The 12077-nt window shown below is 50.1% G+C and overlaps 5 protein-coding genes and 1 non-coding gene across 6 annotated transcripts; 2 read left to right on the top strand and 4 right to left on the bottom strand.

Annotated features, from left to right (window-relative positions):
- Positions 1-291: 291 nt before the first annotated feature.
- On the bottom strand, positions 292-378 carry Aud_007467. Its single transcript has one exon. It is a non-coding gene; the product is annotated as a tRNA-Gly (tRNA).
- Positions 379-770: 392 nt separating this feature from the next.
- Positions 771-2029, bottom strand: Aud_007466 (TFIIH/NER complex subunit TFB3; the record flags this gene model as incomplete). Its single annotated transcript, XM_043292357.1, has 3 exons — positions 771-1623; positions 1680-1920; positions 1984-2029. The coding sequence occupies 3 exons, from the start codon at positions 2027-2029 to the stop codon at positions 771-773; spliced, it is 1140 nt and encodes a 379-aa protein (XP_043148292.1).
- Positions 2030-2360: 331 nt separating this feature from the next.
- Positions 2361-4121, top strand: Aud_007465 (prefoldin-like protein; the record flags this gene model as incomplete). Its single annotated transcript, XM_043292356.1, has 1 exon — positions 2361-4121. One exon carries the CDS (start codon positions 2361-2363, stop codon positions 4119-4121), a length of 1761 nt encoding a protein of 586 aa, XP_043148291.1.
- A 635-nt stretch (positions 4122-4756) lies between these two features.
- On the bottom strand, positions 4757-6897 carry Aud_007464 (protein kinase IKS1; the record flags this gene model as incomplete). The annotated part of the gene is made up of 2 exons (XM_043292355.1): positions 4757-6773; positions 6839-6897. 2 exons carry the CDS (start codon positions 6895-6897, stop codon positions 4757-4759), a joined length of 2076 nt encoding a protein of 691 aa, XP_043148290.1.
- A 702-nt stretch (positions 6898-7599) lies between these two features.
- On the bottom strand, positions 7600-9760 carry Aud_007463 (putative GTPase NOG2; the record flags this gene model as incomplete). The annotated part of the gene is made up of 3 exons (XM_043292354.1): positions 7600-8436; positions 8853-9603; positions 9663-9760. The coding sequence occupies 3 exons, from the start codon at positions 9758-9760 to the stop codon at positions 7600-7602; spliced, it is 1686 nt and encodes a 561-aa protein (XP_043148289.1).
- A 380-nt stretch (positions 9761-10140) lies between these two features.
- Aud_007462 (uncharacterized protein) lies at positions 10141-11004 on the top strand (the record flags this gene model as incomplete). The annotated part of the gene is made up of 1 exon (XM_043292353.1): positions 10141-11004. The coding sequence occupies one exon, from the start codon at positions 10141-10143 to the stop codon at positions 11002-11004; it is 864 nt and encodes a 287-aa protein (XP_043148288.1).
- Positions 11005-12077: the final 1073 nt, after the last annotated feature.

Raw genomic sequence — 12077 nt, 5'->3', positions numbered from 1 at the left:
ACGGAGTAGGAAGCAAACATCATTTAACGGCACAAGATATCCAAGTACCCTTCGGCCAATTTATACACAAGCATTAGCCCCCTTCGTCATTGTGGTGGCCAGACATCTGAGAGTTCTCGGAGGACATGTCCGAGCTCGCCTCCGTCCACCCTGTATGGTACATTCGCCAGGCTGATGGCGAGGGCACCATAATTTGCAAATACTCATTAAAGTGCATGTCCGTGTCATAACAAAAGGAACGTTATCAGAGCAATGCAAAAATGTATCAAGCAAAAACCAAAGCAAAAAGAGTGCGCCAAACGGGATTCGAACTCGTGTCTCGGTCTTGCCCAGTAGGGGAATGGGAGGACCGCATCCTAACCACTAGACCATTGGCGCGCTGTTATGGTTAGTAAGGCAAACTTACCAATGATGACACATTCAGCGTGCAATTCTGGTAAGCTTTGGCAGTTAATATTTCTCTATCGTCGTATCTCTTTCTGTGTCGAAAATTCCTGATTGATGAACACAGACTGAAAGATTCATCCTGTTGGTTTGAAATTAATTGACTCTATGACAATCGCTTTTTTCAGATGTAGAGACAGGTGAGTGCAGAGAGATGAAGAGGGAAAAAAAGAAAAAATCTATTCCAGAAAACGCCATCGCTATGCTCTAAATATCCAACCCGATAGCTTATGCCTGAACTCTGGTCCAAAAATTGTGGGTCAACGCCAAAAAAAGACAAAAAAAAAGTCCATACATGCTTGTGATCACATCAGAACGAACGATATTCATGTTGTTACCTTAGAGCTCGATACAGCAGCCATTGCTGCTCCCTCAGCGGCCACAGGCTTTGAGTTCCCAACTGTACTCGTAGCATCGCGTTTAGATACTTCCTCATCGATAAAGCATCCTAAGCCTGCAAACGCCTCGAGCAGGGTACGAGAATAATATTCCCGTAAATCGTACCCACCTGTCTGCATACGGGTGTCCTGTCTGACTGGGTCGAGGTAAGCCGATGGGTAGTGATCGCGCAGGGTATAGTAGTCGCGCTTGTTGGGAACGAAACCGCCAAATGGATCGTAGGCCTTCTCGGGCTCCGGGGTCTTGATCTTCTTGAGACCCTTGATGAGACCTGTGTCTGCTGGACCGGCGCGGTCCGCAGTGGTGGCGGCCTGGCCGAGTTTCTTGAGCTCTGAACTGCGCAGGGCGGCCTGCTTCTGACGAATTCGGTCTTCCTCGCTACGTCGCGCAGATGATTTCTTGAGGAGGACTTTGTGGTTCTCGCGGGCAATGGTGGCGGCATCGCCTGGTTTTCCCGCTGCAAGCCGGGCAAGATAGTCTTCTCGGCCAGCGATAACTTCTCGTCGCTCGTTCTCGTATTCTTGCCTTGCTTCCTCCCGGCGGATACGTGCGAGCTCCTGTTCCTGTGTCTGTTGTTCTTGGAAAGATGATGCCTCATGGGCTTCGAGAGCGCGGTTGGCCCGAATGGAGTTCATGTTCTCTTGCGCGTATTTTTGGAGATCCGCCTCTGTCTTTGCTACATCTGTACCGTGGACGAGATTTGCAATAATTTCTTCACGCTGTTCAAGGAAATCGTCCCAGGCTCGTTTCGAGTCGAACTCCTCCTCGCGGCGATTGAGACTGGAGGTCGTTAGCGCAGCTCAGAGGACACGAACTCTGAGCACTGAAGAACCTACATCGACATCACTCGGCGCCGTATATCCACCTCCCTTTCCACTCCAATATCCTCAAAGGTCTGCTTTCTGAACCGATTCTTGCGTAAAGTCCTATGGCATCCCGCAACAGGGCAGTTGGCAGGGCCCGATGAGAAAATTCGATCCACACATGACTCGCACATCTTATGGTAGCATTCTGGGTTGATGAGGAATCGCATATCCGGGTTTAGGTAGCGGGATGATTTGCAAACGGGACAGACCTCTACACAGGGTCATTCAGCATTTAATCGTAGGTAGATCTGACAGCCATAAGGTAGTTACTTACCATCTTCATCCCCGCGATGAGCCAGGGCGTCGCGAGCAGGAGGCATGATTCACAATCAAAATGACAGACGAAACTAATCCACTCGATGAAATGTGAGAGTATTCAAAGAATGTGAGCAAGTTTCAAGAGCGGAGAAAGATGTTCATGTCGATGACGGCGGTAGCTGATAGTTGAAGAGCTGGAGGGACGGGCCAATCAGAAGCATGGTTCGCAGTTCCGCGCTGCGGAACTTCTTTTGCCTTCTTTGCCATCAAAATCTGAGCATACCTACAGCAAAATCTTCTGGCCAGACAATTTTCCGTGAGGTCGGATGCAATAAAACTCTATATGATGGTTTTTAACTATTTCTACAAGATATACATTTGAGAATCTCTACCATGGGCGTGCCAGACAGCCACCTACAAGACCTTGAGCGTCAGCGCCTTGAACTCGAAGGCAATATCTTGAAACTTCAGGAATCCTTGTATTATTGGCGCACATGGGAGGCCGAGTACGACGGATTGAAGGAGGAAATCAGCAATTTAGGCGACAATGCTACAACAAGCGATTTTCTCCGTATAGGCCGCAACTTCGGCGGGTCGCTGGTTAATGAAGACGAAGTCAAGGTGATTCTGGGCGAGAAACAAGGCGTGACACGATCGAGGCAACAAGTTATCGATTTGATATCGAGGCGGATCGACTATGTGAAAGAAAATGTCGCGACGGTGGAAAAGAGGCTGCGCAAAGCGGAATCTCAGCTTTATGCGCTGGAATCTGCCGAACAACTTCCCTCAGAACCTACTGCGGATTTTCCCATGACGGAGATCATGGAGGAACTCGACGAGAATGGCAATGTGATTTCCAGCTCCACTTCTACGCCCGGGAACCAGGCCCCGGAACTTCTAGAAATTCTGAAAAAGGCCGGTGTGAAGGACATTCCAGAGGTTCCGAAGCGGAAAGACACAGAAAATGCTGCACCACCTATCAGTGCTGAGGATGATCGGGCCGGGGCTGAAGAAATCCAGGCTGCTGGACTCGAGGATCACCAGGCCGAAAAGCAGGCTGAGAGCACCATAGCATCGAAATCGCTGGCGGAAACGCAAGAGGAGCAGCCTATCACTGATATCGATGAGCCCCCGGAAGACGCAGAACTGCGCCGTGAGATGCTACGATACAGCTTGGATGAAGTCGGAGCTGTCGTTGCCGAGCTCGAGCTAGACGAAGAAGCGGACGAAGTCTCCATTGACGAAGAATATGACTATGATGATGATGAGGAAGAGGAAGAAGACGAATTTGGAAGGACGCATCCTGTCCTGGACGAAGACTATCATCAGCAGATGCGGGAGCTAGAGAAGAAGTTGAATGCCAAGGGCATGTGGAACGTGGGCAAAGATACCAATTCCCTCCCAGAGGATATTCAGAAGGAACTTGAACGGCCTGCTGTTGTTCGCATCGAAAAATCCCAAGTGTCTGTTGATACGGCGGTGCAGGAGAACAAGCCGAAGAAAAAGGTTGCTTTCGCCGAAGAGCTGGATATTGCCCCCGCCCCCAAACCTGCTGTCGCCGAGAAGAAGACTCTTCCACCAAAGCAGCCTGAAGTGCCCACAATGGCGGAATCGATTGTTGAACGCACTCAGCAGATCGGGAGGACACCAGCGGCAAGCAGCAGTCCAAAGAAGGCCTCGCGCTTCAAGAGTGCCAGGAAAGCAACCGCGGAAGAGATTCCCGGCGTCGTTCCTTTGACCAACGGCATTCAAGCCTCAGATCCCCGCCCATCTCATCGCAAGCCCACTGCCCCGACACCAGATTCCATTCCTCTCTTCCCTGCCAAGCCGAGGCAACCCAAACCATTCTCACAACCAATCTCAGATATCATCGAAAAGCCACCGCAACCCGAAGGTCCGGAGGGGAAGATCCTCGCAGACACCCTTGTCGAGCGAACTATCTCAGAAGGAGCCGCCGTCGCTCCCGAGCCAGACGAGCTCGACGAGCAGCTGCACAGAAAGGAAATCGCGACGGAGTTCTACAGGATGCGAAACCGGAAGATCCAGCAGAACGGTGGGTTCGTGGACGACGAGCCCGAGATGGTTCCGATAGACACAGAGGAAGCCCCCAAGCGCGTGAGCAAGTTCAAAGCCGCGCGCATCATGCAATCATAGAAGTACCATGGTCATGAGATCATATACCCATTCTATCAACATTTTTCCTTTCTCTTTCTTGTGTAGAGATCTATTCCTGAGCGTAGTTTGGAATTCTCACTCTGCCACTTGCTCGTCCGGAGCTCTGGCGGAGTCATGATCATATCGGAACCAGTGGTATGGCCATCTCGAGAAGATTCCAAGATCGAAACATAAAGAGGGCTCTCTGACTGTATTTCGTCTCCGGCTCATCAGCTGCACGTATTGTGCTCAAGTAGAGTACTTACGGACGGTTGGTGGGTCGGAACATATGGAATCCGGTTACGTTTCACCCTCTACATGATTGTTCAGCCTTGCATCGCTAGTTTCACTTGGAGCTGGCTCTTTAGGTACATATGATCAGATTGGATTTCCAACGTTATTCTTCGCTTTATCGCTCGACTAGGACTATTGAACATACTGTATCTTCACTCCAAGAGTCCAACAAAGAGTTTCGGTATCAAGTCTTGAGTAGACTTATGCAGTCGTAACGTCATGAGGAAATTAAGAGGCCTTTTACAGCAACCGGAACTTTTTTGGCAGAAGTCATGACAGGATACGTAAAAAATTGTAGCATGAGCCCCAGCCCACAAACGCATTTCCCGCTCCTTGGACAATCAAAGAAGCATTGCCTCTCGTGGGGCTTGCCAGAGACATAATTTATGGATTCGCATGCTGAGGCTGACAATGACGATGTGGACACCGAGAGCAACAAATTGTGCCGGTAAACTCCGGGACCGCAGAACGAATCCCGCGAGTAGAAGCAAGGGGTAGAGAACCCAAGGATTGACAGCTAGGGGAGCACACGGCTGAAAGACTGAAACAACCTTTACGAAAAATAGAGACAGGGGCAGAAATGGCATAGTGGGCAATCGATGAGACGAGACTACTCCGAAGAGCCTTGCCAGAAAAGGACGAGTTGGCGGCGGAGGTAGCAAATGCTGTAGGGGACGAGTATCTCGGTTCTCATTTGTCTGTTCAGCACGGTCGATCTCATCCTGCGTAGGGGAAGGAGTAGGAGAAAACCTGGGTCGGATCATCAGCTCTCGCTCGGAGGTGAGAGAGTCTCTTTTCTCTGTTCCATTGCGGTTGGCAAAAGACGCCTCAAGAACGGTACTGTTGGATTCATAGTTAGGGCTGCGCCGTAGAGTGACCGGGCTTCCAGCGAGTGTATTTCTTGGAGAGACAGATCGGGCCACCGATGAAGCGTCGGGGCTATCGACTGAATGAATTCTAGAGTTGGTACGAGGGTCGGGGCTCGTGGAGCTAGACCTCCTGAAGCGGAAATGCTCATTCCCATTGACACCGGCTTGAATGCCGCTCAAGACTTCATCCGCAGTCGGCCGTCGGTCGGGATCCACAGATAAGAGACGCTTGAGGAAAATATAGAGCTTCTCAGGCAAGTCCGGCCGCAGCCTACGTTCGTCATCAAATCCGGTCCACTGGCTGATTTCTGCGCGAAGTTGATCAAGATCCTCTTTCTCCTCATGGATCAGATCAGCATTGCGGTAAGGAAGTTCGGCAAAGCATAGGAAATGAAGTATCATCCCCAAGGAGAAGATATCTGACTTGAACGTGAAATTGCCAAATGGTCCTCCAGGGAACTCTCGTCGTAGGACTTCCGGTGCACAATATGAAAGAGTTCCGGTTGCCCCAGTCGACAATCGGGTGGTATCCTGAGCCTGGACCTCGCCGAAGTCACTGACCAACACCCGTAAACCATCGCTCGTTTCATGAAGTAAACAGTTATTAGGTTTGAGATCCCGGTGTATATAACCATTCACATGTAAGTGCCGGAGGCCGGACGTGATGTCCTTGAAGAACGAATAGATCTCCTCGAAATTCAGCTTGCGAGGTCCGCCAAGGTCGATCTTAGGTTCCGGCTCTCCCTTGGATTTTCTCCGCAGACGCTCCTTTAATTGATGTGGCGTCGTTGTATCTTGCACAGAGCCACAAATATAGTTGTGTAGATCTCCGGCGTTGCAGTATTGTTGTAGGATGAACGCACACGGTACACTCGGCCCAAAGGTGCTGATTTTGGAATTCTCAAGCCATACGTGCCGATAGGATACGAGATTCTGATGCGACAAATGTTGCAACAATTGGACCTCGCCCAGGACCTTTTCCAACCATTCGTGATCGTCACCGACCGGAACACGTTTGCAAGCATAGTGTCCCAACGAAACCCCATCTAGCACATGCTTTACCAGAAGCACCACACCTTTTCCCCCTTTCCCTAAAATTCTCTCTTCAACGAAGAATTTTTTGAAGTAATCCTGGGTAAATGCGGCGGAGGATATCCCCTGAGTTCCACTTATGGAAGGAGCTGGCTCGCTCGTGGGCCTATCGGCGAGAGCAGGTTGGACCAAACGCCGAAGCGGAGAAGGGGGTGTTGATGAGTCCGCGGAGCTAGGCAAGCTATTATGAAGCATGCGGAAGTAGTCCGGGTTGACAAATTCCGGCTGGGCTAGAGAACTAGCATGATGCCCTTCTTGACCTGCATTGCTTTCACGAAGCGGTCGATGGCAATAGGGACAGTCGGTCAAGTCAAGGCCCGCATGGCCGTCAGAGGCGCTCCGCAGTACCAGCTGTCGGGAGTCTCGATCGAAGACGACGACTGAATCGTTGTGACGCCTGCGATATTGAAACCATTAGATTCACCTGGCTCGAGCACAGATTCTGTATAGTAGAGCCCTTACAGCACAACGTCAAAGTTAGAAGATCCGTAGGGAACAATAGACATGCCCTCTTCCGCCATTATCGGGGGAACGGTCGCACATCTCTCTAGGAACCAGAGACATGAAGAGTTATAGTTGTAGTCATGGACGCTAGTTTCACAGAAGACAACATACAGCCGACTTTGCTGTCTTGAGAACCATATGATGCAAACTGCAAGGGCTAGTGGTATTGGGTGAGGGGGAAAGTGAGGCTAGAGTGCCCCACACAAGCTGCAGGCGGTGAGGCAAACACTACTAGGTTGATTAGGTACCGCCCAACCGCCCATCTGGCTTCTACAGTCTCTACAAAGGTACAACAAACTGAAGGAGTTGATGTGATATGTTAACTTCGTTTTTAATATGGTGTGGGTATCAATAATATAAGACCGCGATGCATTGAGCATCTATTCAGTGACCGTTGCGTTGTCACGATGGATTAACTGAAAGAAGTGTTGGCGAGTGTCACGCCCAATTCATGTCGTGGAAATCCGCGACTGGGCTGAGTACACGCGTCCAAGGCCTCGACTACATCAGACCGTACACTCGGATCCTGATGGAATGCGTGTGCCGGAACACAGACTCTGAAACGCAACCCGAAGGTGAATTAGGAGCCTACCGGGCTATGCGCCGTTGGTCTGAACAGCGATCGGCGAGGAGCCACAAGCGTAATGATGCAGCCTGTGGCAATGTAGTTGTACAAGCATTAGCTCGCATGGAGTGAATTATTGAAGGAGAGAGTCCGTTCACTCCTCCCCGCTTTCTTCATCGCTGATTTCAAGGTTCGCAATTGAGTCATCATCATCGTCACTTTCGTCGAAGCCTTCGAATTCCTCATCTTCGGACTCGGCGCCCTCCTTGTTAGAGGCATTCTCGGTGGTTCCCGCAGGCTCCGAGTTTGTCTCGTCAAGCTTTCTCTTTCGACCCATCTCCCCAAGCCGACCTTCGCGACCTTCGATCTTTGCATTGTCGCCACCGGCTGACTTGGGAGGTGGGGTGAACCACGGTATCTTGCCTCGAAGGAAATCGTTGATGACCATCTTAGCGACACCATCCAAATCAGGCTCGCCTCCACGGAGGAGTCTACCGCCCTTGCGGGCGAGAATACTAAGGAATTCGATTGGATCTCCAGTGCTCTTGATGCCATAGGTGCGTTCAAGGTGCTTAGGTTGAACCTTTGCCAGAACAGCAGGGATATACTGTTCAGGGTTGTGAACATTCTCGATTCGAACGACGCCACGAAGGAGAATATCTTGCTCCGTGTCGTTCTGGTTTGCTGGGACCACACCAGGGCAGTCGATGAGATAGATTCTCTTCATCAAAGTCACGTACTGCCAAACTTTGGTCTCTCCGGGGATAGGAGCCACGGTGCAAACTTTCTTTTTCCGCAGAGTGTTGATGATGGATGATTTCCCGGTGTTAGGATAACCAATCAATCCCACAGAGATCTGCTTCCGATCCGAGTGCAAAGAGGAGAATTGTCTCAGAAGCTGAATCAAGGAACCTTTACCAAAGGAGTTGTTGATCGAAGCGTGGAACGCCAGCGTGGGGTAGTCCTTAGAGAGATGCCGTACCCAAGATGCCTGGTAGAAGAGTTAGCGACCCCTACCAGCGTTTCGCGAATAAAACAGATGAAATTTGAGATCAGAGAATAGCGAGATGTGTGAAATGTTACTAAGAGGACTGCTACAAAGCCGCCAACGAGGCAGAAGCAGCACTCAACTCACAAACAGAACACTGCTCAGCCCTTTACGACCAGTTTTCAAAACGAAAACTGGTCAGCCTAGCTTCAGAATGAAATTCGGCACGGGCCAGCGTCAATCTGCCAGAGCTGTAACAGACAAACTTCCATGGAGAAAAACACGACACAAAGTCGCAGGAAGAAGACTTGACTTAGCAATGGCATATAGGCTTCTCAAAGAGCATGAAGATGCAATGTGATGATCTGATTGGACAACAACTTCGAGGGTAGGAATGAATGAACAGAGAATTTACTTACTGCCACGTTCGTGGGAACCAGATCACACTTGTTAAGCACAAAGATCAAGTGCTTATGGGGAGCTTCCTCACGAATATACTTCTCAACGCTTCGGCAACGTGTGCCTTCGGGATCACGAGCGTCAAGCACGTGAATGACAACATCTGAAGAATCGATGACCTTGTACAGCTCGTTCCAAATTCGCTTGCTCTGTCCTTTGGAGAAGACGGACTCTCGAGCAGTGGGTGCTTCACTGAAAGTCTTGTCATCGGTCGACACATCGCCGGAAGCGATGATTGTTCCATCTTCGTGAGTGTCTTGATCCGTCTTTTCAACGTAGGCGTCATGCATCTTGACTGTCTCTCCAGCCAGGTCTTCCAGAGACGCAACACCCAGCTTGACACGTTTTCTTTGAGCCTTAGGACCAAATGTATCACTGAAAGGGGCAGTCTCAATGGCCATCTTCGCTTCATGCTGCTTCAGTCCATTCACAGTGTGAACATTGTCTCTGATTAAGCTCATGGGAAGCTTGTTGGTCTTGAGGAGAACCGAGTACGGGTCCGAGGCACGTTCAGCGACTGCCTCGCGGAAGGATGTTAAAGCCTCCTGAGAAATCACTCTCGTGTTACCGAACCATTTGCGGTTGGGTTCAATCCGAGCCGTGGGTGCGTCTCGTGACTGGTACGAGGCGGCGACGGTGATGTTTCCAGCAGCGTCTCGTCGAGGCTTGCCATCCTTGAACATGTTCAGATGCTTGACCTTCTTCGCATCTCTTCCATTAAGTCAGCAAAACATATTTTTTTCATGCTGAATAAAGCACATAAAGCATACCTGTAGAAGTTTTCACCCTTCGTTCTGACATTGGCCATACCATCTCCAACCTTCCCCTGGCGTACCTTACGGTTCGCCTCCTTCTTTCCTGTACCCATGATGAAAGCTACTCCTTGATAAGGCCTTCAGAAAAGATTTCAAAAAGTCCCAAAGGCAGGGGTAGAAAAATAAGAGTTGGCAAAGCGCAAGAGAAGGAAGAGAAGGGGAAAGGAAAATTTCAGAGAGATTATTTTTTTTTCCTGGCGTGGGTGCCAAGCTCTGTGGTGCACGGACCAAGTGCAAGAAAATCCGCTTCATCTTTCCCGACTTCTATGACAATGAGACCGCCGTCTTCGATCGTTCATTGTTTGCTACGTTCTTGTCTGGCCACTTGCGAAAATTTGAGATTGCTCGCTCCTCAATCTCCGGTGGCCCTTTTTTCTATTCAACAGAGACTTGCCGCTTGCTTGGGGGCGTAGGCGAACGGCATCAGTCCACCATGTCACTCTTCCGCAACTGCAGGGCTGCCACGGCGCAAGCCCGTAGCTTCTCCTCTTCCTCCTGCCGTCGAGTCGGACCAGAGTCTCCAAATTTCGTTGACGTCCCTCAAACAATTCAGCCGGATCTACGAGTGAAACCCCGAGTCAAGGGTACGCTGCCCGTTCCTCGAGAGCTCTTCCCTGCCCGCCGAGTAGACAAGCCGACCGAGGAATACATTGCTGCTGCGACACCACTCCCCTTGAAGGAGACTAAAATCGACCCCAATGACCCACACGCTGAATACAAGGATTGGAAGCGGCGAATGGCCGACATGAGGCGGCAGAATCTTCGCGAAGGTCTCCTTGAGTTGCACAGCCGCAAGCAGCGGACTGACAAGTTCATGGCGTACCGCAGCATTCAGAGACAAAGAAAACGCGAACAAGTTCTTCGGCAGCCGGAAAGAGACGACGAGCGCTTGACTCGTCCCTCTGTTGTGCAGGAGATGCTGCCTAAACATACCCCGGTGCTGCCTGATCCTGACAGAGAAGAGCGCCTTGCTCAGTCTCGTGCAAAGTTAGAGAGCAAGAAGGCTCGGGATGAGTTCGAACGTCAGGATTCATTACAAGCGCTTTACATGAATGCTCGTACCTTTATCACCACCGAGGCTCAACTTGCCGCCGAGATCGAGAAGGTGTTCCCCGAGGGCGAGAACGAAGCGTGGCGCAGTGACCACCAGCAGGGTGAGAATATTTGGAACCTTGGTGTGCCTCCGACAGTGCAAAACATTGTCAACGATTCGAAGAAGAGCGAAGCAGCTCGCTGGGATCTTATCCAGGGCAGAGTCAAGAAGCTGGGAGAGCAGATTACTGGAGGCAAGATATAAAGCGGCTGTTACTGAGGTTTTGTACAGTATGGGTTACTCGAAGAATTATAACAGCAGTTGTTTGTATTATTATCACCTCGTTTCTATTGATTCTAAAACAATGTCTATATCATGTGTTTCGCTCACACCCGACAGCGGCGTGCCGTTGCCCCCTTTAATCCGGTGTATTGTGATAACGAGGATTCGGACAGTTGGTTTCTCAATCATTGCGGATGGCTCACTGTGTCTGTCACCTTTGAATCCGCAGCACAGGCCAATGCTGATCTAAAGTTTGAGTACCTACCGTTGCTTATCCCATGGAGAGATACTTGAGAGGCAGAAAATTCCAACGTCAACTCCAATGCTAATGAGGGCTTGCTATATCCTACACCTCACAGTGACGCATAGCCAACATACACATGACCAGAACAGAACACTATATGGGTGTTTTGACGGCTTCAAAGATAAAGAGATGTAAGTGATGCAAGGCTTACATCGATTCGAGGGATCAGCATTACCCAACTACATCAGTCCATCTATGTTCCACACTAACGGGGCATTGCGGGAAGATCAGGGCCATCTTGTTCGCTCATGCTGGAGAATGACACTTGAACTGACGCTTTGTCGGTGGATCCATGCGTTTTGAGATGAATTCTTTGAGGTCAAGGCTTGGCCTTCTGTCAAGACATTGGGGCTTCACATGCTCAGTATCATGGTTACAGTTGTGTCAGGTGTTAGATCATAAACGTAGTATCCCTCCGAGCAGGTGCTGCTCAAGTCAAGCGGCCTTGTAGTTCGCTTAGCGACAGCGAAGAGGGAACATAATACAGAATGGTAGTATTGGCAGCCACAACTAGATGATCGTCTTGATCTAAGTGTCAAACACAATTCCAAAATGGAAAGATGATTCCACCCTAGGTAGCATTTTTATGACCAATGAGCACTGATTGACCAATCTGAGGCTGTCTGCTGCATTATCGGAACACTAGAGAGGTGTCTGAACGCACTGTGGCTGTACTCGTACCAGGAGTACTGTGTATGTTGGTGCCTGGCCGATGCTATGTTGTTGCTGTTACCTCGGTTACTTGACTCTG

The sequence above is a fragment of the Aspergillus udagawae genome (assembly GCF_001078395.1).
Source record: "Aspergillus udagawae IFM 46973 DNA, scaffold_5, whole genome shotgun sequence".
In the NCBI taxonomy this organism is placed as follows: Eukaryota; Fungi; Ascomycota; class Eurotiomycetes; order Eurotiales; family Aspergillaceae; genus Aspergillus; species Aspergillus udagawae.
The sequence above is the reverse complement of the archived record's forward strand: the minus strand, read 5'-3'. Positions and strand labels throughout refer to the sequence as shown.